Genomic DNA, 26,283 nt, shown 5'->3' with positions numbered 1-26,283 from the left:
CAACTCACTAAGGCTTCTTCAGCAGCACCTCTTAAACCTGCAACCTATACTATCTAGATGGACAAGGGCAGCAGGCACATGGGAACACCACCACTTGCAAGTTTCCCTTTAAGTTACATAACACTGACTCAGAAATTTATCACCATTTCCTCATCGTCCCTGGGTCAAAATCCTAGAACTCCCTATCTAACAGCACTGTGGGAGTACCTTCACCACAGGGACTTCAGCAGTTCCTGAAGGCGGTTCAGCACCATCTTCTGAAGGGTAAATAGGGATGGGCAATAAATGCTGGCCTTACCTGTGAGCAGACATTGCATGAGCAAATAAAAAAAATAATATATTGTTCACTTTGTGTTGTGTAGATAGATACAAGTGTAAATTCTCCCAATGACAAGAAATGGAAGAAAATATCGGAGGAGATCAAGAACATTTTCAAAACTGCGGTAACCTTACTGCAGCAACGAGGAACGATGAATAGTAGCAAAGCCAAAAAATATCTCTGTTCAGGTAAGAATTTCAGTTTTTCACTGTTACTATGAAACCAAACAGTGCAAAGGTGAAATGAAGTCAGTTTAATAATGACTAGGAATGCACTTTAAACAATACCAAACTTTATCAGCAATGTTCGTGAAACTTAACTGAGGTACTTACAAAATGACTTAAACAGAAATAAATATGATGACATTTTCCTCAAGCTGCCAAATGTCACTCTATACAGTCACAACCAGGAAATTCATTACGCATTTTAATGTTCAACTGCGCAAATTCAAAAATGGTGTTCAGTTCCAAAAAACTGATATTTGAATATTTATCTGTTGGAAAATCAGTTTTAAAGTAAATGTGAAGAACAAGATAGAGTTAGTTTGTGCTATAAGTAACTCCTTAAACTTGTGTTTCCCCTGATGACCAAAAGTATGTTATACACATACACACATACATGTAGAATTATGTGGTGCATGATTCAGTTGAGTAGTGTCCATATTTTTGGCTATAGGTGCTGCTTCAGGTCTAAAAGGGTGACTGTGGTACAGGCACAGACTTCTGATGCTCATTGCACCACAAGCCATTTTGGGGAGGTTGTTAGTGTGTGTGCTGGGAGCATGGTCTGGGAATATGCAGAGTGGACAGATTATGAAATTTGTCAGGAAAACCCGATATGTCAAACGGAAAATATTAATTTCATCATTTGGAAACTTACATTAGACTTTTAATGGAAAAAACCCTACAGTAACTTTAAAAATAACTAGCAGCCAAAATGGCCACTGCCATTTACATCTGAAATACCAGGAGATTGAACTGGAGACAAAAGGTCTAGCAAGAAGCCCAGCCAGAACAATGCTTTGGCTAACTGAGTAGATTAGCCAGATCACCCTCGTTAGCAGGACATTCCAAACCATCTCGAGGCATTCATAAATGGAGACGACCCTCCATGGGGTAAACACTGCCAACCCCACCTAAGAGACGTTTTGGGATTTAGACTTTGGACCTCATTAAAAACAAAGGGGTGTGAGAGAACCATGTGACTGTTTGTTCATCTCTGAAGAAACTGGAAGTTTTGTCATACGGACAAGCAGACAGGCAGTAACTGAATGTACAGCAGCACAGAAGGCTGCTGCTCCCTTCTCTCTCTCCCCAGAAAACATCAAGTGAAAACCATCTGCAACTGGGAGACCCTCCAAGCCTAGAGACCACTACAGCCAGCGACAAGGGGAAGAGAGCCAACTACAGGTTCTGCCTTCAGGAAAACCCTGAGCAAAGCAAGCCGACCAAAATACACTTTGATCAACCAAGAACTTCAAGAATACAGCTCAGCCAAGGACGACTGGATCACCCACTTTAGAGACTGTATTTAAGTTCCATTTATTCCGGACTTTAATCCAATCACCAAATCTATTTTCCCTCCTGTAATCTACGTGTGTGCGTGTGCGTGTGCGTGCGTGCGTTCACGCGCGCGTTTCTCGTGAGAATGTGTACGTGAATGTGTACTTTTAGTATTTTTAAATCAGGTTAGAGTGCTAAGTATAATGAACTTACCTCTTGTTTAAACTCAAGAAAACCTGTTCAATTGGTTCTTTCGCAATCACAGTAAAGGAAAAAAATAAAACATTCACAGAGGTGGTAAGCACAATCACTGTTTAAAAGGAATAAACCCTGTGTGGTCAAATAAGAGGAAAGGGGTAAGCCTTAGACCTCCTCCTCACCTGGCCATAACAAGTTACTTAGTGTGTAATACTGATTTGACTCCAGTAGTGCCATTTTTGACCTGAATGTTCCAGCAAACGTCTTAACCTCGCACAGCTGAACATGCAGCATGACGGGCAGAATGACAGAGGCAACACAGGGAGTTCAAGCCGCTCAAAGGTGGAGGAGGTGAGGGAGAAGGGCTCTCAGCAGGAGATCATATTCACTCAGGGTCTTCAGGGAGTAATTCTCCTCCCTCAATGTTGAGCTCGGAAGGCTGTAAAGTGCCTAATTGAAGGGTGAGGTGCTATTCCTCGAGCTTACATTGAGCTTCATTGAAACACTGCAGGAGGCCAAGGACAGAGAGATCAGCATGAGAGCAATGTGGAAATTTAAAATGACAGGCAACCACCCGGAGGCTTGGTGTCATGCTTGCGGACTGAACAGAGGGGTTCCGCACAGCGGTCACCCAATCTACGTTTGGTGTTTCCAATATACAGCAGACCACATTGTGAGTAGCGAATACAGTATACTAATTTGAAAGAAGTACAAATAAATCACTGTTTCACCTGGAAGGAATGTTTGGAGCCCTGGACAGTGGGAAGGGAGGAGGTAAAAGGGCAGGTTTACACCTCCTGTGATTGCCTGGGAAGGTGCCGTGGGAAGGGAACGAGGTGTCGGGGGTGATGGAGGAGTTGAACAGGGTGACATAGAGGGAACGGTCCCTTCGGAATGCTGACGGAAGGAGAAAGGAAGATTTGTTTGTTGGTGGCATCACACTGGAAGTGATGGAAATGTCAGAGGATGATCTGTTGAATATGGAAGCTGCTGGGGTGGTAGGTGAGGACAAGGGGAACCCTGTCGCCGTTCTGGGAGGGAGGCGAAGGGATGAGAGCAAAAGCGCGGGAAGTGGTCACAGACTTGGTCAAGGAGGAATCTTCGGTTGAGGGAAAATAAAAACATATCAGAAGCACTGTTATGGAAGCCTGCATCATCAGAACAGATGTGATGGAGACAGAGAAACTGGGAGAATGGGATGGAGTCTTTACAAGAAGCAGGGTGGGAGAAAGTGTAGTCCAGGTAGCTGTGGGAGTCGTTGACAGCCTATCCCCAGAGATGGAGACAGAGAAGTCAAGGAAGGGAAGGGAAGAGTCAGAGTTGGACTATGTGAATGTGAGAGAAGAATGGAAATTGGAAGCAGTCAATTACATTTTTCAATTCAGGGTGAGAGCAGGAAGTGACACCAATACAGTCATCAATATATCAGAAAAGGAAGTGAGAAATACTCAGCAGGTCTGGCAGCATCTGTGGAGAGTGAAGCAGAGTTAACGTTTCAGGTGAGTGACCTTCATCAGAACCACAATCCATATGGGTATCCATAACAACACCTTTTATTTGGAGGAAGTGAGTGGAGTTAAAGGAGAATTGTTCAATGTAAGAACAAGTTCAGTCAGGTGGAGGGGGTTGGTGGTGGATGGGGACAGGTTGAGCCTCTGTTCAAGGAAGAAAGAGAGAGCTCTCAGACCATTGTGGTGAGGGATGGGGGTTTATAGAGATTGAATGTCCATAGTGAAAAGGTTAGGGTCAAGAACTTGATGGAACGTGTCTGAAGAGTAACAGATGTAGGTGGGAATAGACTGGGCAAGTGGAGAAAATATAGAGTCAAGATGGAAGAAATCAGTTCAGTGGAACAGGACCATTCTGAAAGGATAGTTCTACCAGGGCAGGCCTGTTTGTGGATCTTGGGAACGAGATAAAAGTGGGCTGTTCGGGGTTGGGGGACTTTGAGATTGGAGGCCATAGAAGGAAGTTCTCAGGAGGAGATGAGGTGAGTGGCAGACCTAGAGACAATGGCTTGATGTTCAGTGGTAAGGTCATGGTCCACGGAGAGGTAGGAGGAAATGTTGGAGAGATGACTTTCAACCTCTAAGGTAGAGGTCGGTTCACCAGACAACAACAGCACTGCCCTTGTCGACTGGATTGATGACAATGTTAAGGTTGGATCTGAGAGAACAGCGTGCAGAAAGTTCAGAGGGTGATAGATTAGAATGAATGAGGGGAGCAGAGAAATTAAAACAGCCAATGTCACACCAGCAGTTCTCAGTGAAAAAACAACTGACTGGTGGCTTATGACTCCGGTGTCCAACCCATGCACACGCGTATAATGAAAGCCATGCTGCCACACATGTCATCAAGAAGACCATTGGGGTGTTTAAGCAATGCTTCCACTGCCTGAACCGCTCTGTAAGGCGCCTGCAATACTCTCCAACAAGTAATACAAGTTACTACCAGTATAATGGTTCTGTCTGAACACCATTATCGGCAGGGAAACCTGTTTGAAAATTGGGTGATGAACGTTCTACCCATGGAGAAATCCAGCATCTAAAGACATGAAATTGCATTTTTTGAATGCATTATTCCTATTTGCTCTTCCTAAATGTACACCAGCATAAGCTCATCACCACACAAATTGCAGGAATAAACCAGTAGAAATTGGGCCTTGGTACACCCATTCTACAGTCATAAAACAGGTGCAACAAGACCCAATTTTGAGGAACAACATCTGTTTCCATAAGGACATCCAATCCAAAATTAGATCAGACCATTTTATAGGCATCCCTGGTTGCCTAAAACAGGCATTAGGTGCACCATTTGCATATTTGAGGAACCTAATGCCTGTTTTAGGTCTCCTGACTTTAATTCCTCATTTTAATGGCTTCACCATTGGTGGTCGTGTTTTCAGTTGCCAAGGCACTAAGCTCTGGAATTCTTTCCCTGTACCTCTCTGATTCCCTACCTCGCTTTCCTCCTTTAAGATACTCATTAAAACCTACTTTTTTGACCAAGCTTTTGGTCAATTGTCCTCATATCTCCTTATGTGGTTCAACGCCAAATTTTCTTTTATAACGCTCCTTGGGACATGTTACTATGTTAAAGGCACTATATAAATATAAACTGTTGTTGTTATTGACACAATGGGCTGGATTTTAAAGCCCCTCTGCCATCGGGAACGGCAGCAGCGAGGCCTTGTGGCGATGGGACCCCCATTTCAATATGTAAATTAATTTACATACCTGTTTTAATGGAGGTCCCATCGCCTCCTTAATCACCGCACCGATCTTCATTCAAGCGGCCAACAATGCTGCGACTTCAAATCCCCATTCGGGGAAATGTGGCGCGACAGCTGTGGGGAGCAAGGAGGAGGTTTTTATCTCTGTGCAGGAGGGAGGGAGTGGGGTTACAGCACTGCGGATTGGTTAAGGGGTGTGACGGGAAGGGATAAAGGATAAAGATGCCGAACATTGGTGGGGGGGGCGGGGGGGCCGGATGGCGGACGGTCAAATTTTCAATATAGGAATTCTGGGGGGGAAAGGGCAGGAATGCCCATTGGGGGAGTGGGAAAATGCATGAAAAGGTCATTTAATTGTTTTTTGTGAAACTTTAACTTACCTGACCCTTTAAGTTTTAAATGTCCATTGAGGGCAGTAAGCCCTTTAAAAATGGTGCCGTGCCTGCGCATTGCCGCCGAACGCTATTGCCGGCGACAGCTCAGTAGTATCGGCAGCGCCACTGGGAGCAGTGGCCATTGCTAGGACTGTACCAGGGTTTGGACCCAGGCCCAGCGCTAGAGCCCCAGACCTGAGGTAAGTGAGACAAGGTAGATGGGGACCACGGGGCCAGTCTGGCAGCCCCAGCAATCGGGGAGGGTAGGGTGGGTGTTGAGTACAGGGGGAGGGGGTCCAGGGAGGTGGGTCATTTACCAGTGGCAGCCCTCCGTGGGCCACATATTTCCCACAGAGGAGGGCCCCCCCACCACAAGCCAGCAGGGAGGTCGCCTCATTTTACTAGGTGAGCTCTTCGTGTGGCGTAGGCCCACTACCGCCCCCCCACCTCCCCCCCCCCCCCGTCCCCCAGCCCCACCGCTCCCCAACCCCCGGCAATGGGAAGAAGCCCTTAAGTGGCCCTTAAGTGAGGCCTCTTAAGGGCCTCAATTGGCCTCTGGGAGGAAAGGCCATCGTCGACCTATCCCACTCCTGACTAAATTGCTGTGTAATGGGCCCTCCACCCCTCACCTCCCATTGAAATTCACTCAGCCACTAGGAATGTCATTGAGCAGACCATTGGTGATTTAAATGCCCTGGAGGTACCTTGCATTTCTCGTTCGAGAAGGTGTCCAGATTGGTGGTGATTTTCTGCATGCTCCACAATCTGACCATCATGAAAGACCAGTCGTAACCACCAGCAATTATACCAAATGGTCAAGCTCAGGAGCCACAAGAGGATGAGGAGGGAGACCAGGGTAAGAACCAGAGGCTTCCAGATCAACAGTCCACACCTGAACAGGAGGCTTACTACCATCTAATTGAAGAGTGCTTTTGAGAGACGTGCTCCACCATCAGACTCTAGAGCACTGTTGCCGCAAGATGTACTTTCCACTGCTTAAGATCCATAAGTCAATAAATCAACTGATTTCACTTGATTCAATCCCTTCCCCTTAAAATTTACAATATTAAAGATCAGTGATTCCACCAATATCCAATTACCATCAAAAAGAAGCAATTTCAACATGACATAACCAACAACACTTATAAATATTAAACTATTCACCCTACTGCTTACCCTTCATGGCTATTTGTAACTGCCATTGCGTAATCTTGTGTTTCTATGAAATGCACCCCCAATGGCAGCAGCAGGTAAGGTGGATGGCTGTAAAAATCTGAAGAGGGCAGTTCAGATATCTTCGTGGGATGCTCTTGAGAGGCTGTGAGCCAATGGTCCTATCTCAGACTTCATCATCTCAGCAGTCTGGGCAGCCCGGCTAGCATACGACAGCAAAGGCAATGGTGCAGTGACAATGCTGGCATCCTGTTTCATGACTCCCATGCCATGACCTCAGCGCCTCTGTTCAGTCAGCTCAGTGTACTAGTGGGAGGACAGGTCTCTGGGCATAGGAGACATTCTACAAGCTCCTTTTAAACAAGGATCTCAGAACCACTATGGAAGCTGTCTAGGCTTCCACTGCAGCACTTTGCAGATCCATGCAAGCTTCAATGACGGCATTGGAAACCGCAACTTCAGTCATCAGATGCTGCATAGTGCATAATGTCAGGCTCCACAAGTCACTGGCTGGTAATGAGAAGCTCCATGCTGGGGAGAAATGATTCCATGCTCTGCATCAAGCCACAGACGTAAGTGGAGACAATTCCTGCATCCCCCTAGCTACAATCTGTAAGCTTTCAGGCAGGCTCTCCATTGCACCAAGCATTTGGTTTGTCACACCCATCAGCGTTCTTGTGAAGCTTGGCCCTGCAAGGTCCTCATTTGACTCTGCTACAGTAGAAGTAGTATGTAGCCTTGCCCCTGGAAAGGTGACACCCATGGTGTCCCTTCCAACCTGCATGCTGTTGGCCACTGGTGCCTGGTGTGTCCCACTGTGAGGATATCACTTCTACCCTAGACTCTAACGTACATGTGGCATTGGTCTCTGAGATGGTACCTGCAACAGTGCTAGCTATTGAAACAGCGCATTCTTCCTCAGTCCCATCCTGCTCCTCCTTTGCTTCCTTTGGCGGTGGCAGGAATTGATGGGCAAGGGGAACAAAATCGCTGTTATTCATCTTCCATTTGATCTGGACAATGAGGTAGATCTTGCTTCTGGGAGCCTGCAGTGAGAAAGCTGGAAGGTTTAGGGTGCAGCGTGTGTGACCACTTTAGGAGGATGTGTGATGAGACCATATGGAGCTTGTGACTAAGGATTAGGGTTGTGGAATTATGGATCAGGAATATTTGTGCATCTGTAAGGTAGCTGGAGTGGCCACATATTTCTAGGCGATATGGCACCTGCTTTGCCTCTGGCCATACTGTCTCCCACTCCCCTCCAAATCACAGCCAGTGCTGCCTCGTCAGGGGAAGCGATGTTATGCAGACATGGTTAGCCTCCTCCGGTCAGGACCTGTGCCACTTGTTATGTGCTATATTTTCTTGGAAGAGAAAGAATGCTGACTGTGAATGAGTGTATTGGCAGGTGTACTTGTATGTGTGTGAGATGCCTTTCATAGTTGAAGTGAGATTTGTCTGAGATGTGAGTAGTGCCTGTGAAAGATATAATTGTGTGAAGTGTGTGAACGTCAGTGCATACTTAATGGTGAATGACATGTGTTGAGGTTGTGATGCTGGTGGCAGTGCAGATATTGAGAAGTGTGTTTGGAAGATGGGATCTTACCATGACCATTCGTGTCAAGTCATTAAATGGTTCCAGGGATGGAGAATTTTAGTTACAAGGTTATATTGGAAAATCTGGTATTGTTCTCCTTAGAACATAGGAGATTGAGGGGAGATTTAATAGAAGTGTACAAGATTATGACAGGCTTAGATAAGTTAGGCAAAGAAAAGCTGTTCCCATTAACAAATGGTGCAAGGACTAGGGGACACAGATTGAAAGTTTTGGGCAAAAGATGCAGGGGGAGTATGAGGAAGCATTTTTTTTAATGTACTGAGTGGTAATTACCTCAAACTCACTGTCCACAGGGTGGTGGAAGCGAAGATAATCAATGACTTCGAGAGGAAGTTGGATGGCCACCTGAGAGAAATAGACTTGCAGGGGTACAGGGATTGAGTTGGGGAGTGGGACTAACTGTTTAGCTCCATGGAGAGCTGGCATGGGCTCAATGGGCCAAATAACTTCCTTCTGTGCCATATATGACTCTATGACTCTTGCACCACTAGAGTTATGCCCTGGGCCAGGGCTTCTGGCTGTCACCTCTCGGGCGATCTCCTCCCACTTGCACCACATTAACTGTCTCTATGGCCTCCTACCCAGCTGTGGGTAGAGAACATCCCTCCTCCTCTATACCTCCTCCACCACAACCTCCAGTGCCAGAAAAAACTGGGTGCCCTCTCTCTTGAGATATCCTTCCACCTTAGCTTCTCTGCAACCAGCACACTCTACACCTTCAGTGGAAGTGGGTGAGTGCAGGTCACATATGCAGCTCCAGGAACATTGTATCTAATTAGTGCTTAAGTGTTAAACATGCAGTTGTTTGTTTCAGCAGCTGCACGCACATTCAAATCATGATAATCATCAATTAGCCTGAACAAGTGTTTCTTATTAACAGAGCATCCAGTTAGTGGCTGTTTTTACCCTTGACCCAATATAATCTCCTTTGGCTGGCACTTGGTTGAGTAGGTAATGCAGTCAGACAATCTGGCAGAAGGCCTGTGGAATCTGCACTGAACAAACTTTCAAAGTATGCCACCTATCAGTGACTGTAGTCTATGAATCTGGTCAGATTTCAAGTATTATCTGTAATCAACGTGATTGGTTGGTGTTAGTTGCCTCGTGTTGTTAACCTTACTTTTTAGAACAGTTATTCATTGTCTCTTGTTTGAAATCTCTTTCTGGGACAAACACATTCAGACCAGAAGTTTTCTTTATCCATGCACAGTACAGGAAGCCTTTGTGGATGCATATAACAAACTTTGGTATACTGTTGACTGCGCACATATATATTTCACAAACGTTCTGTATGCATTTTTCCTTTTGGTGTTAAAATAATTCATAGAATTATTTACTCCCTTTGCCAACTGCCCCCCTCACAAATTGTTTGGTGACTGTCAGTATCTGGGCTGATATTAAAGAATGGCCATTCAGGTAACTTAGTGGAGGGCTGACAGCACTCTACCCAGCATAAGTTGTACTTTCAGGAAAAGTGGTGAGAAAATCTGGAGGTAAAACCAGTAGCCTGGAAATCACTATGAGTGATATCTGAGTATTAATACACTTGTGTTAAATTCCTTTCCCTGCAATTTTGCTGAAAGCATCAAGAACATAAGAAATCGGAGCAGGAGTAGGCCACACAGCCCCTCACACCGGCTCCACCATTCAATAAGATCATGGCTGACCTTCTCCTTCAATTTCACTTTCTGCCCTATCCCCATATTGCTTGATTCCCTTAGTGTCCAAAAATCTATCGATCTCTAATGACTGAGCATCCACAGCCCTCTAGGGTAGAGAATTCCAAAGATTCACAACCCTTTGGGTGAAGAAATTTCTCTTCATCTCAGTCTTAAATGACCAACCCCTTATCCTGCGACTATGGGCCCCTAGCTCTATATTGTCCAGCTCGGGGAAACATCTACCCTGTCAAGTCCACTAAGAATTTTATGCGTTTCAATGAGATCACTTCTCATTCTTCTAATCTCCAGAGAATAGAGGCAAATTCTACTCAAAGTCCCCTCATAGGACAACCCTTGCACCCCAGGAATCAATCTAGTGAACTTCTGTTGCACCCACTCTAAGGTAAGTATATACTTCCCTGGGTAAAGAGACCAAAACTGTGCACAGTATGTCAGGTGTGGTCTCACTAAAGCGATTTATAATTGCAGCAAGACTTCCTTACTTTTATACTCCAACCTGATTGCAATAAAGGCTAACATGCCATTTGCTTTCCTAATTACTTGCTGTATGTATGTCAACTTAATGTGATTTGTGTACAAGGATCCCAAATCCCTCTGAAAACCAACATTTACTAGTCTTTTATTTTTTAAATGATATTCTGCTTTTCTATTCTTCCTACCAAAGTGGATAATTTCACATTTCCCCACATTATACTCCATCTGCCATCTTCTTGCCCAATCACTTAACTTGTCTATGCAACCTCTTACATCCTCCTCACAGTTCACTATCCACCAAGCTTTGTGTCATCAACAAACTTGGATACATTACACTCAGTCTCCTCATCTAAGTCATTGATAGATTGTAAATAGCTGAGGCCCAACCACTGATCCTTCCGGCACCCCACTGGTTATTTTCTGCCAGTCTGAAAATTACCTGTATGCTTCTGCTCTGTCTTCTGTCCATTAACCAATCCTCAATCCATGCTAATATATTATCCCCAATCCCACAAGCCCTTTATTTGTATAATGTGAGGTTATCCAAAACTCCATTGCCCATGCCCTAACTTGCACCAGGTCCCATTCACCCATCACTCATACATTAGCTCCCGCTTAAAATTCTCATCCTTGTTTTCAAACCCTCCGTGGCCTCACTCCTCCCTATCTCTGTAATCTTCTCCAGTCCTACAACCCTCAGAGATATCTGTGGTCCTCCAATTCTGGCAACATGAGCATCCTCAATTTTAATCACTCCACCATTGGTGGCCATGCTTTCAGCTGCCTAGGCCCAAAGTTCTGGAATTCCCTCCCTAAACCTTTCTGCCTCTCTTCCTCTCTTTTCTCCTTTAAGACACTCCTTAAAACTTACCTCTTTGACCAAGCTTTTGGTCATCTGGCCTGTTATCTCCTTATGTGGTTCGATGTTAACTTTTGTTTGACAATCTTCTGTAATGTCGTTTTACTACGTTAAAGGTATCATATAAATACAAATTATAAATAAAAGTAGATGGATGTAAAAAAAATCCCATGGTACTATTTCAAAGAAGAGCAGGGGAGTTATCCCTGGTGTCCTGGCCAATAATTATCCCTCAACCAACATCGCAAAAGCAAATTATCTGATCATTATCACATTACTGTTTGTGGAAGTTTGCTATATGCAAATTGGCTGCTGCTTTTCCCAGATTACAACAGTGACTACACTTCAATGGTATTTCATTGGCTGTCAAGCACTTTGGGAAGTCCTGAAGTCGTGAAAGGCATGACATATATGAAAATCTTTTGTTAAGTACGAATTGTTGTTGTTCTTCGACTACTGCTTCCACTGTGAAGGCAGATACAAAGGAGGCAATTATGTTCTTTCCCCCGTGATGAGTTTGGAGGGGAGGAGAGCATAAAATTGGATGGGATGGTGACGAGGGTGGTTCCCGCCATCATCCCGCCTCCACCAAAATTTAGTCCAGCGTGTGAAGGTCTGTGAATGGCCTTCCTGCCCTGTTGCCAATTGAGGCCCTTAACTGGGCAATTAACCCCAATTAAGGGCCTCTTCCCTCTGCAGCCACAAATAGCAGTGCGGCGGGGTGGCCCTGTTACCGCTCTGGAAGCACGGCATGACAAACCGTGCGAGCTGCATTCCGGCTCCGGTGAGGGGGGAGGTCCCTCGTTTAAAGGCACTTAGTGTCTGAACAAGGGACCTGGCATCAGGAAGTGGGGGGGAGCCCGCTGAGAGCCACAACCCCTGCCCTTGCTGCTGAGCCCCCTACATGTCCTCCCCCATGACCCCCCTACCCCACAAAACCCCTCCTGCCCTGACCTGCCTGTGGCCTGGGTCCAGCGATGCTCCTTGGCCTCCGGTAGGTGCTCCTCCAGTAGCAGCCAATACCTCCGCAATGCCACTGCAGCTGTCGGCCTCTGATTGGCCAGCAGCTATTCAAGGGCGCAACTTCCGATGACGGGGTCCTTGGTCCTGTGGAATGCCTGCCGTTGTCCAATTAAGTGCCTAATTGGCACTAGATTCAGCAGGCCTTCCGGAGAAGAGGTGACATGGGGATCTCGGCGTCACTTTTTCCAGACGTCGAGATCCCCACCGCCAGAATAAAATCCAGGCCAAAATATTTGTTTAACATCAAGGCCAGTTCTTTATTCTCTATTATAATTTCTCCTGACTCTGTCTCGAAGGAACACATATTTACTTTCACTAATCTCTTCCTTTTTACATACTTCCGGAAGCTCTTACAATCTGTAATTATATTACTTGCTAGTTTGCTCTCATTCTATTTTCTCCCTCTTTACCAGTTTTTTTGGTCTACCTTTGCTGATTTCTAAAACCTTCCCAATCTTCAGGCTCATTACTCTTTTCAACAACATTTTAAGCCTTTCAATCTATTACTATTCCTTACATTCACTAGTTAGCCACACTTGGACCACTTTTCCCATAAAGTTTTTATTCCCCAAGGGAACGTATATTCATTGAGAATTCTAAGTTATTTCTTTAAATGTTCATCATTGCTTACCTTCCATAATATCTTCAAATTGAATTTCCCATTTTATCTTCGCCAACTTGCCCTCATACCTACAGAATGGTTTTGTTTAAATTTAAGACCTCAGTTTCAGTCATATCTACATCACTATCAATCTCAGTATGAAATTCATCACTCTTATCGAAAGGATTATTTACTATAAGCCTACCTCATTACCCAACACCAGATCTAAAATAAAAACAGGAAATACTGGAAATACTCAGCAGGTCTGGCAGCATCTGTGGAGAGAGAAGCAGAGTTAACATTTCAGGTCAGTGACCTTTCATCAGACCTGGCAAAGGTTAGAAATGTAATGGGTTTTAAGCAAATAAAGCAGGGGTGGGGCAAGAGATAACAAAGGGGAAGGTGTTGATAGGACAGGGTCACAGAGAATAACTGACAAGAAGGTCATGGAGCAAAGGCAAATGGTATGTTAATGGTGCGCCGAAAGACAAAGCGTTAGTGCAGAGAGGGTGTTAATGGACAGAAAAATGAACAGCACAAACATGAAACAAAACAGTGGGCAGGCACATGGTAAAAAAAAAATTGAATGATGAAACAAACCAAAATAAAATAAAAAGCAAAAAGAATAAAATAACTGCTCTGAAATTATTAAACACGATGTTCAGTCCGGCAGGCTGTAGCATGCCTAATCAGTAAATGAGATGCTGTTCCTCGAGCTTGTGTTGATGTTCACCGGAACACTGCAGCAAGCCTAGGACAGATAAATGGGCATGAGAGCGGGGTGTGTGTGTTGAAATGGCAAGCAAGTAGAAGCTTGGGGTCATGCTTTCGGACTGAGTGGAGGTGTTCCGCAAAGTGGTCACCCAATCTGTACTTGTTCTCCCCAATGTAGAGGAGACAACATTGTGAGCAGCGAATGCAGTATACTAAATTGAAAGAATACAGTATACTGAATCGCTGCTTCACCTGAAAAGAGTGTTTGGAGCTTTGGATAGTGAGGAAAGAGGAGGTAAAAGGGCAGGTATTATACCTCCTGCGATTGCATGGGAAGGTGCCACGGGAAGGGGACGAGGTGTTAGGGGTACTGGAGAAGTGGACCAGGGTGTCGCGGAGGGAACAATCCCTTCGGAATGGTGCGAGGGGAGGGTAGGGGAAGATGCGTATGGTAGTGGCATCACGCTGGAAGTAGCGGAAATGGCGGAGGATGATCCTTTGGATGTGGAGGCTGGTGGGGTGGAAAGTGAGGACAAGGGGAACCCTGTCGCGGTTCTGGGAGGGAGGGGAAGGGGTGAGGGTAGATGTGCGGGAAATGGGCCGGATACGGTTGAGGGCCCTGTCAACCACAGTGGCGGTGGGGGGGATTCCTCGGTTGAGGAAAAAGGAGGTTATATCAGAAGCGCTGTCGTGGAAGGTTGCATCATCTGAGCAGATGCGTCGGAAACGGAGAATCTGGGAGAATGGAATGGAGCCCTGACAGGAGGCAGGGTGTGAAGAAGTGTAGTCGAGGTAACTGTAGGAATTGGTGGGCTTATAATGAATATTAGTAGACAGCCTATCCCGAGAGATGAAGACAAAGAAGTCGAGAAAGGGAAGGGAAGTGTCGGAGATGGGCCATATAAAGATGAAAGAAGGGTGGAAATTGGAAGCAAAGTTGATAAAGTTTTCCAGTTCAGGGTGGGAGCAGGAAATGGCACCGATACAGTCATCAATGTACCGGAAAAAGAGTTGGGGGAGGGGGCCTGAGTAGAACTGGAACAAGGAATGTTCGACATGTCCTACAAAAAGACAGGCATAACTAGGACCCATGCGGGTACCCATAGCAACACCTTTTACTTGAAGGAAGTGAGTGGAGTTGAAGGAAAAGTTGTTCAATGTGAGACCAAGTTCAGCCAGGCGGAGGAGGTGGTGGTGAATAGGGACTTTGCTTCCAATTTCCACCCTCTCTCACCTTTACATGGTCCATCTCCGACACTTCCCTTCCCTTCCTCGAATTCTCTGTCTCCATCTCTGGGGATAGGCTGTCTACTAATATCCATTATAAGCCCACCAACTCCCACGGCTAACTCGACTACACTTCTTCACACCCTGCCTCCTGTAAGGACTCCATTCCATTCTCCCAGTTTCTCCGTCTCCACGACAGCGGTTTTGATATGTCTTCCATTTTCCTCAACCGAGTATGCATCCACACTGTGGTTGACAGGGCCCTCAACCATGTCCAGCCCATTTCCCACACATCTACCCTCACCCCTTCCCCTCCCTCCCAGAACAGCGACAGGGTTCCCCTTGTCCTCACTTTCCACCCCACCAGCCTTCACATCCAAAGGATCATCCTCTGCCATTTCCGCCACGTCCAGCGTGATGCCACTACCAAACGCATCTTCACCTCCCTTCCCCTGTCAGCATTCCAAAGAGATCGTTCCCTCTGTGACACCCCTGGTCCACTCCTCCATTACCCCCAACACCTCGTCCCCTTCCCACGGCACCTTCCTATGCAATCGCAGCAGGTATAATACCTACTCTTTTACCTCCTCTCTCCTCACTATCCAAGGCCCCAAACACTCTTTTCAGGTGCAGCAACGATTTACTTGTACTTCTTTCAATTTAGTATACCGTATTCGTTGCTCACAATGTAGTCTCCTCTACATTGGGGAGACCAAATGCAGATTGGGTGACCGTTTTGCGGAACACCACCGCTCAGTCCAGAAGCATGACCCCAAGCTTCCGGTTACTTGCCATTTCAACACATCCCCCTGCTCTCATGCCCACATATCTGTCCTGGTCTTGCTGCAGTGTTCCGGTGAACATCAACGCAAGCTCGAGGAACAGCATCTCATTTACCGATTAGGCATGCTGCAGCCTGCCGGACTGAACATGGACTGCAGCAGTTCAAGAAGGCAGCTCACCACCACCTTCTCAAGGACAATTAGGAATGGGCAATAAATGCTGGCCTGGCCAGCGATGCCCACATCCCATGAACGAATAAAAAAAATAATAATTTCAGAGCATGATGGGCCCGCTTTTTATTTGTAGTTATTTTTTCTTTTTTATTTCTTATTTTATTTTATTTTAGTTTGTTTCATGATTCATTGTTTTTTTACCATGTGCCTGCCCACTGTTTTTTTTTCATGTTTGTGCTTTGGGCCAGGGCTGTTCATTTTTCTGTCCATCAACACCCTCTCTGCACTGACGCTTTGTGTTCAGCACACCATTAACATACCATTTGCCTTTGCTCCATGACCTTCTTGGTGGTTATTATCTGTGACCCTGTCCTATCAACACCTTCCCTTGTGTTATCTCTTGCCCCACCCCCGCTTTATTTGCTTAAAACCTATTACATTTGGGCAGCACAGTGGCGCAGTGGTTAGCACCGCAGCCTCACAGCTCCAGGGACCCAGGTTCGATTCTGGGTACTGCCTGTGTGGAGTTTGCACGTTCTCCCTGTGACCGCGTGGGTTTTCGCCGGGTGCTCCGGTTTCCTCCCACAGCCAAAGACTTGCAGGTGATAGGTAAATTGGCTGTTGTAAATTGCCCCTAGTGTAGGTAGGTGGTAGGGAATATGGGATTACTGTAGTTTTAGTATAAATGGGTGGTTCTTGGTCGGCACAGACTCGGTGGGCCGAAGGGCCTGTTTCAGTGCTGTATCTCTAAATAAAATAAATAAAAATAAAATTTCTGACCTTTGCCAGTTCTGATGAAGGGTCACTGACCTGAAACGTTAACTCTGCTTCTCTCTCCACAGATGCTGCCAGACCTGCTGAGTATTTCCAGCATTTCTTGTTTTTAATTCAGATTTCCAACATCTGCAGTATTTTGCTTTTATCTCTTCAACTGGTCTCACCAAAGTGCAAGTATCTTAGCCGGTGCAAGGACTGCATAAGTCCTGTGATGGTGCACCCTTTGAGGGATTGAGCTCTGAGGAGTTGGCAGTGGCAGTGGCAGTGACCTTGACGAATTCCTGCTGGAGACATGCAGATCTGATGCGTGTTAAGACATAAATGAGGACTGTCAAGGTAAGAATGATTGAAGTTTATCACTAGGCACATGATCACTCGCTGTTGACATCAAGTCAACATGAGTAAATGTTGTCTGCCATATATAGTTAATTCAGTCCCCATCTCCAGCACCTCCTCCTCTATAACTGTTAGCTGTGAGATCTGTGAAAGGCCACCTCCGATTCTCTGCCTCTCCTTTGTGTTCTGTGCTATCAGAGGAACATCAGAACAGCCCATTTAGCCCCCTGAGCTGTTCCACCACAATTTGATGAAATCTTGGCTGATCTGCATCCTAACTCCATATAGCTGCCTTGGCCTCATATCCCTTAATATGTTTGGATAACAAAAATCTATCAATCTCAGATATAAAATTTACAATTGATCTAGCACCAATTGCCATTGGCGGAAGAGATTTCCAAACTTCTACCACCCTTTGTGTGTGATCTTTCCTAATTACACTACTGAAAGGTCTGGCTCTAATTTTGAGACTATGCCCTCTAATTCTAAAACTTCCCAACCAGTGGAAATAGTTTCTCTCTCTCTAAACCTGTCTGTTCACCTTAATATCTTGAAAATTTAAATGAAATCACTCCTTAACATTCTAAATTCCATGGAATACAACCATAGTTTGTGTAATCTGTCCTCATAATTTAATCCTTGGAGTCCAGGTAGCATTCTGATAAACCTACGCTGCATTCTGTCCAAGGCCAATATTTCCTTCCTAAGGTGTGATGCCTAGAACTGCTCACAGTACTCCAGATGTGATCTAACCAGGGCTTTTTATAGCTGAACCCTTGTATTCTAGTCCTCTAGAAGAAAGGCCAGCATTACATTAGCCTTTTTGATTATTTTCTGTTACTGTTCATGGCATTTTAATGATCTTTGTACCTGGATCCCAAGTGTCTTTGGACCGTCAATGTTTCTTGATTTTCACCATTTAGAAAATACCTTGTTCCATACTTTTTAGGTCCATTGAAATCTATTTGCTATGGCTTTGCCCATTTAATCTATCAATATCTCTGTAATTTTATGCTTACATCTACACTGCTTACGATGCTGTCTGCCTTTGTGTCATCCACAAATTTGGCTATGTGACTTCCTATCCCATCATCTAAGTTGTTAATAAATACAGTGAATAGTTAAGGCCCCAACACAGATCCTTGTGGGACACCCCAGTAACATCTTGTCAATTAGAGTATCTGTCCATTGTCCCTACTCTCTATCTCTTGCCACTCAGCCAATTTCTTATCCAGGTCAATAATTTGTCTTCAATTCCATGAGCTTCAACTTTAAGCTAACAGTCTCTTATGAGGCACTTTGTGAAATGCCTTCTGGAAGTTTATATAAATAACATCCCTGTCCATTATTTTAGTCACCTATTCAAAAAATACCATCAGGTTCATCAGGCATGACCTACTCTTTACAAATCCATGCTGGCTCTCTCCAATCAGCTGAATATTTTCAAGGTGTTCAGTCAGCCTATCCTTAATTATAGACTCTAGTAATTTCCCAATAACAGATGATAGGCTAACTGGTTGATAATTCCCTGGTTTTCCTCTCTTACCTTTCTTAAATAGTGGAGTGACAAGCACTATTTTACAAACCAAAGGAACAGTTTACAAATCCTGCAAGAAAGAAGAGGCCTGTGAGTGAGACAGTAATGACATGTGTTCACCCGATGGATGTAGAGTATTTGTTGAGGGTGACTATGAGGGTTAGGCATGACATTGCAGAAGAATGAGGGTGAGTGTCACTGATGGAAGGATGGATGGATGGGTATGTGAGGAAGTGCCCTGGTTAGGTCATTGAGAAACTCCCTGTATTGGATCCAAGAACATGACAGTATGCTTCTGCTGATGATCTCTTGTGTCACCTTCAACCATGCTTTCTTGGTTTCCCCAGCCAGCTTCTTCCTTTCATTGCTAGGGAATATTAATACCCTCTGGGTCCTCACAGCCCACAGTAGCAGACCTAGTGAATCAGTGAAGTGGGGCACATATTTTGACCATCTACCTTCTATGGCAACACTTCTTTCTCCCTCCTCCCCAACTCCAACTGCTTCAACTTACATGTTTGGAGCATCCTTTAAATACTGGAGTTGAGCTAATTGGGCAGGAAACCTGGAAATCAGATGCTAATGAAGTGGCTGCGTTAAAAATCTTATAGACACGCTTCACATTCTTCCAGGTTTCCCGTGCACTTTCAGGCCACCTCACTCGCAGCGTGTCTGCACATTAAAATCCAACACATTGTTCTAGAAAACTGTTTCAAAAGCAGTCCACATATCTGCCCTCCAAGCTACTTTTGCCTATTTGGTTTGCCCAGTCTTTATGAAGATTAAATTCCCCCATGATTATTGCATTCCCCTTGTAGCATGCTCCTCTTATTTCCTGATTTATACTCCGTCCAACTCTATAACTACCATTAGGAGGCCTGTAAACTACTCCCACCTGTGTTTCTTGCCCTTTGTTATTTCTTAGCTCCACCCATACTGTTTCTACATCCTGATTTTCTGGTCTAAGATCCTTTCTCACTACTGTCTTTATCTCATTGCATGTTAATCTATTTATTGTAATGCTGCTGTTCAAATAGTCGAGAAACATGTTAAGTTTGTGTATGTTATTATTGCTCACAGTAATTTCAAGGCTAGTATTTTTTTAAATATGTAAAAAATATTTACCACTCTCAATAGAAAAGGTGAGGAAAACATTGCCTTGTCAATTTTATCAAGGATGGTATATTCACACCTGGATAATGAAAACATTCCACCTTGATTTACTTTTACATTTGCTAATCATATCCACACTTACTTCTGGCCACCCGAAGCCAGCAGCTGGATGACAGTCATACAGGGACACAGAAACAGAGAACTGAATCCTGACCCAGGACAGAGGAAGCCTCTATTAATGGAATTGTGCAATATTTGAGACTGTAATTTTCATCAGAGATTACCATCTCTGTGTAAAAGAAATCACATTCACAGTGTGTTCATTTAGTTACATTAAACTTGTCAAGATTGAACTGATATGTTGTCAGTTAGTCCGTCATTCTGTTCATGACCTGCAGTGCACAACATGGTTAACTCTTTACCTAAGTATTTCAGTCTCTTTTCTCACAGGTCCTGATTTCCTTACAGCTCTTTGCTTTGCCCTGGTTTCACATCAGCATAGAAAGTCTGACAAATTATGATGTACTTTTATCTTAGGAAAGGGTCTTACATTTAAACCAAATACATAGTCAACACTCCATATCTTTCTGACAGCTCCTAAAGATGTCTATGGACAAGAGTCTTATAATTGTGTTGGTAAAGTTCATCCTTGACAAATATATTGACTTGCTGTGACCCTTTATTCAAAAAATACTGATATTAGTTCTCTTTTCTTAAAGCAATCGAGGATGAGTTTGAGTTTGCCCTAGGAAACCAAACGCCAGCATTTCTAAGAAAGTGCGTATGTTACATCAGGAAGATTGCTCACATTGACCGCCATGTGAAGAACCCGGATATGGGCCGATACACAGATGTCATAGAGGTCAATGGAAAGCTTATACGAGACCCAGTTGCAAATGACAAGCTTGAGAAGCTCAGGGATGAGTTTATTCCTACAATTGTTGCTTCGTCCAACTTAAGAGTATACACGTCCATTACACACTGCAATATGAAACTTGGATATTCAGAGGATGTGGAGAATCACTATGTTGAAGGTCTTTGTAAACAGTTCTATGATGATATGATTGACATTATCCAGTCTACAGTTCAACAAAACTTTGATATTGAAACTGATGCACTTTACGACGAGGTTCTGCAGCACTTGTCCCTTTGTAAAATGTACTCGTCTTTCTACCAGTACCAATGTGAGGCTCTGAACCTCATAAAAAAGTATATACTGCCTTGCAAAGCAGGACAAATGAGTCCACTTGTTGTCTATGGTGGGCCATGCACAGGCAAAACACTTCTACTGGCAAAAGTGGCACAACAGGTAAAGGAAGCTTATCAATGTACTTTAATATCTGATTATTGTATTGGATCAATCAAAGTCAATTTACAATATCATTATAAATCTGTGTTGGTTTGAATGAAAATAAACAATTAAATGGTCTGGAAAGTCAGAATAAAAAAAGTTCCACCTTCAGATGACAAATGTCATCTTAAAGTCATATTCATGTCAGGCTAGTGGATGGAGTCTGATTTAAATGTCTATCACTCATCTATTCTTCATGACCTTCCATTTATTAGGCCAGGATAAAATTGATTTTAACAAAGACGAGACTTCTCAGATTTCTTCCTGATTTTAGTCTTGTTTAGATAAATTTAAATTGTAAAATTTTTTTCCTTTTTAAAATATATAATTCTTAAGTTTTTTAGTTAAGGTCACGCCAGTTTAACATTTCAAGTCATTGGTCTTTCATCAGAACTGGAAAAAGTTAGTTATAACAGGTTTTAAACAAGTACAGAGGCAGGGAAAGGGGTGGCCCCCCCTTGCAGTGTTCCAATGAAGCTCATCATAAGCCAAGTACCAGTACCTTATCTTTCGATTAGGCACCTTACAGCCTTCTGGACTCAAAGTCCAACAATTTCAAATCATAATTTCTGCCCCAATTCTTTTTGTTTTCAGATGGAAGGCAGCTGTGGGTGATGATTCTGCTTGTCCTATTGAACCTCTAAACCCATCTTTTAACATCTCCTTTTTCCTTACAGCGGCATCCCTTTGTCATTTAATCTCACTTGTCTTCCTATTACATACCTTCCCTTTTGTTATTTTCCACCTCCCCCACTCGCCACCCTTTCCCTGCCTCTGTACTTGCTTAAAACCTGTTACATCTCTAACTTTTTCCAGTTCTGATGAAAGGTCATCGACCTGATACGTTAACTCTGTTTCTCTCTCTTACAATGCTGCCCCACCTGCTGAGTGTTTCCAGCATTTTCCACTTTGTCACGTTTTAGTAACCATAGATACCAATTGTTTTGCCCACAGCATCCGTTGTTTTGCTGACAAAATCATGAGGCATTCTTAAGATTTTTCATAAATATGCAGGGGATTTATTAGCACAGCTGCATTTAATCTAATCCTTAAACTGTCCACAGGTGTACACTATGTAATATTTAACACACAGCAGCTGGAGACAGCTATAACAATGAAAGTTGTCTCAAACATTAGAACCTGGTGATTGGTGGGGTACCAAAGGAAAGCAGGTTTTTTATTAGTTTTGTGCATGCTCCAGGTACCTGTGCTCAGTCAGTAACGGTTAGTTATATGTTGTAAATTTTGATTACAAGATAACAGAATTTTGGCAACTACATTACTAGGTAGATTTCACAAGCAGCTAAGTTATGTCTTTACTCCTATACTGCAAATCCACATTCAAGTGATCAGAGCAGACATCTACAGCCATTTATTTATGTTCAAAAATTGAAAAAAGACATCACTTTGTGGATTGCATTGCTTTCTGAACGGAACAAGTTTCTAAGGCTATAGGATAGAATCACCAATTTTTCAGACAGGTACTAATTTTGCTAGATATCTATCAATTAATATTTTAGATACAGCCTAATAATGGGAACTATTGACCAATTGGTAAAACAATTAATTCTATGTTTCATAATTTGATCACCCTCTTCTTTCATTTTCTTCTTTTATCTCAGCACTTTCAGGGGTAGGAACAGGAGTAGGCCATTTAGCCCCTCGCGCCTGTTCTGCCATTCAGTTAGATCATGGCTGATCCGCTACCAAACTCTATATAACCACCTTTGCCCCATATCCCTTAATCTCTTTGGTCAACAAAAATCGATCAATCTCATTTAATATTAACTATTGATCTAGCATCAATTGCTATTTGCAGAAGAGGGTTCCAAACTTCTACCAGCCTTTGTGTGTAGAAGTGTTTCCCAATTTCACTCCTGAAAGGTCTAGCTCTAATTGTTAGATTATTCACCCTAGTTCTAAACTCTCCAACTAGTGGAAATAATTTCTCTCTATCTAATCCTATCTGTTCCCCATAATATTTTGTGAACTTCAATCAAACCACCACTTAATCTTCTAAATTCCAGAGAATTCAACCCTACTTTGTGTAATCTCTCCTCATAACTCAATCCTTGGTGTCCAGGTATCATTCTAATAATTATACACCACACTCCCTCAAAGGCCAATATATCCCTCCTATGGTTTTCTGCCCAGAACTGCTCACAGTTCTCCAGGTGTGCTCGGACCAGGGTTTTGTATCGTGTAGAATGACTTCTACCTCCTTGTATTCTAGTCTTCTAGAAGAAAGACCAGCATTTCATTTGTTTTGCTGATTATTTTCTGTAACTGTTCATGGCATTTTAATGATCTTTGTCCTAGGCCCCCAAGTTTTTTTGGATCTCCACTGTTTCTAAATTTTCATCATTTAGAAAGTACCCTGTTCCATCTTTTTTAGGACCATTGAAATTCATCTTAGGTCCAAAGTATATGATGTTACAGTTGTCTACACTGAAATCCATTTGCCATAGTTTTGCCCATCCACTTAATCTATTAATATCTATGTAATTTTATGCTTCCATCTAGAACATAGGCAATTTAACCCTTCAAGCCTGGTTTACTGCGCCATTCAATAAGATCATGGCTAATCTACACTGCACACTGACACTTATCTTTCTGTCATCGGCAAACTTGGATATGTGGCTATTCCATTATCCAAGTCGTTAACAAATACGGTGAATGGTTGAAGCCCCAGCATAGATCCTTGTGGGATACCACCAGTGACATCCTGCCAATTACAGTACCTGTCCATTATCCCTACTGCCTATCTCCTGCTAATCAAGCAATTTCCTTACCAAGTCAATAATTTGCCTACAAATCAATGAGCTTCAACTTTAGCTAACAGTCGGTTATGAGGGATTTTATCAAATACCTTCTGGAAGTCCATATCAATAACAGGTATTCCCCTATTCACTATTTTAGTCATCTCTTCAAAAAATTCAATTAGGTTCATCGGAACATAGGAGCAGGAGTAGGCCATTCAACCCATCGAGCCTTGCCCTGCCATTCAATTTGATCATGGCTGATCATCCACTTCAAAGCCTTTTTCCCACACTATCCTCATAGCCCCTTATGTCATTTGTATTTAGAAATCTGTCAATCTCTGCTTTAAACATACTCAATGACTGAGTTTCCACAGCCCTCTGGGGTAGTGAATTCCAAAGATTCACAACTCTCTGAGTAAAGAAATTTCTCCTCATTTCTGGCCTAAGTGGCTTCCCCCTTATTTTGAAATTGTGACCCCTGGTTCTAGATTCCCCAACCAGGGAAACATTTTAGCTGCATTTACCCTGTCTATCCCTTTAAATATTTTGTAGGTTTCAATGAGATCACCTCTCATTCTTCGAAACTCAGACATGACCTATGTTTTACAAGGTCATGCTGGCTTTCTCTGATCAGCTGAAAATTTTCAAAGTGTTCAGCCACCCTATACTTACTTCTAGACTTGAATAATTTCCCAATGAAAGATTTTAGGCTAACTGGTGTATAATTCTCTGGTTTCCCTATTTCACCATTTTTAAATAGTGGAGTGACATGCATAATTTTCTAACTTAAAGGAACGGTTCCTGAATTGAGGGGACTTTGGAAGATTATAATTAGGGCATTTGTCATGCTCTCACCTACTTCCTTTAAAACCATGGGGTGGGAACCATCTGATGCTGAGGACCTGTCAATCTTTTGTGTCAATATTTTCTTCATTACTGTTATTTTGCTTATGTTAATTTTGGTGAGTCCCTGACCCTGATACAATATTTCCTTGGAATGTCTGACATGCTGACCTCTTCCTCTACTGTAAATACTGAAGCAATGTAATTATTCAACATGTTTGCCATTTCCTTATATTCATTGACAATATCAGTTATCAGTTTTCAATTGATCCTGACCACCCTTTTTCCTAATATGATTATAAAAATACTTTGCGCTGATTTTGATATCCTTTGCAAGTTTTTCATTCTCCAATTGTGTAGTTCATATTATCAGTTTTGTCACCCTTTGCTGTTCTTTTTATCTCTCCCATTTGCCAGGATCTGTGCTATTTTTTGAATTCTTGTATGCTTTTTCTTTAGGTTTTATGTTGTCTCATATATCTTTAATCATCCATGGCCTTGTTTTAGCAAGTAGAGCTCTTGCCCCTTAGCAGTATAAACTGGCTCTGTATCACATATTCTTTTTTTGAACACCTCCCCATGATCTCCTGTCTCTTTACCAGTTAGCAGTTTTTCCCAGTTTACTATGGACAGTCTCTGTCTCATCACATTGATGTCAGCCTTATCTAAATCCAGAATGATAGTAGCTGTTTCGCCTTTCCCCCTTTCAAACATAATATTGAACTCAATCATATTATGATCGCTATTAAATAAGTGTTAGCGCACTGTTAGGCCAGTAACTAAATCTGCCTCATTATTCATTACTAAATCTAATACGGCCTGCCCCTTGTTGGTTCTAGGAATATTGCTGCATGATACACTCTCAAGAACACAGATGAAATTCACTATCTGACATGTGCTAGTCTGCTTATTCCAATCTATATGAAAGTAAAAATTCCCCATTAAAACCACTCTGCCTTTTTTACTTACATGTCTAATTTCAGCATTTATACAATCTACAACTTCACAGCTGCTACCAAGAGGCCTATACACAAGTCCCACTCAAATCCTTTTCTATTTATTAATTCTACCCATAAAGTCTTCACTGCCTGCTTATATTCTCTCTTATCATTGCAGTGATTTCATCCTGAACACTAAGTCTACTCCTCCCCCTCTACCATTTTCCCTATCTTTCCTGAAAACATATAACCTGGTATATTTATTTCCCAGTCTTGCAACCATGGGCTGGATCTTCTCATCTCTGTGGAGACGGGGTTGGAGGTGGAAGGGGTGGTGGTGCCAAGAAAATAGGGGAGAGCCACATTGGGAGGGCATTCCCGCCTCTGGAGGACCTTCCCAGAGGTGGACAGGGAAACGGGTCGGCTGCCCACTCCATGAAGGCGGTCAGCCAAATAGTGCAATTACGGCTCTACTTAGGGGCCATTTTGCACCAGTGCTGGTATTTTACCAATGTCAGAGCAGCCCCCCACCGTGTGCAGAGGACACCAGCTCAATGGAGGCAACCACCCGACGGCAGGCCAGGAGGCCATCAGAGCCGGAGGTGCCATGCCCCAATGACCGGACCGTGGGGATGAAAGGCCAGAGCCCCGTCCATTATAGTCCTGTGGAGGAG

General features: G+C 43.5%; 1 protein-coding gene across 1 annotated transcript in view; it reads left to right on the top strand.

Annotated features, from left to right (window-relative positions):
* LOC137368729 (NACHT and WD repeat domain-containing protein 2) overlaps window positions 1-26,283 on the top strand; it is a 212,687-nt gene that overhangs the window by 177,567 nt on the left and 8,837 nt on the right. Inside the window, exons 5-6 of the mRNA XM_068028946.1 lie at window positions 363-507; window positions 20,435-21,024. Of these exons, the coding sequence (XP_067885047.1) occupies window positions 363-507; window positions 20,435-21,024 (735 nt within the window). The remainder of the gene's footprint in view (window positions 1-362; window positions 508-20,434; window positions 21,025-26,283) is intronic.

The sequence above is a fragment of the Heterodontus francisci genome, chromosome 1, assembly GCF_036365525.1.
Source record: "Heterodontus francisci isolate sHetFra1 chromosome 1, sHetFra1.hap1, whole genome shotgun sequence".
Classification (NCBI taxonomy): domain Eukaryota; kingdom Metazoa; phylum Chordata; class Chondrichthyes; order Heterodontiformes; family Heterodontidae; genus Heterodontus; species Heterodontus francisci.
The sequence above is the reverse complement of the archived record's forward strand: the minus strand, read 5'-3'. Positions and strand labels throughout refer to the sequence as shown.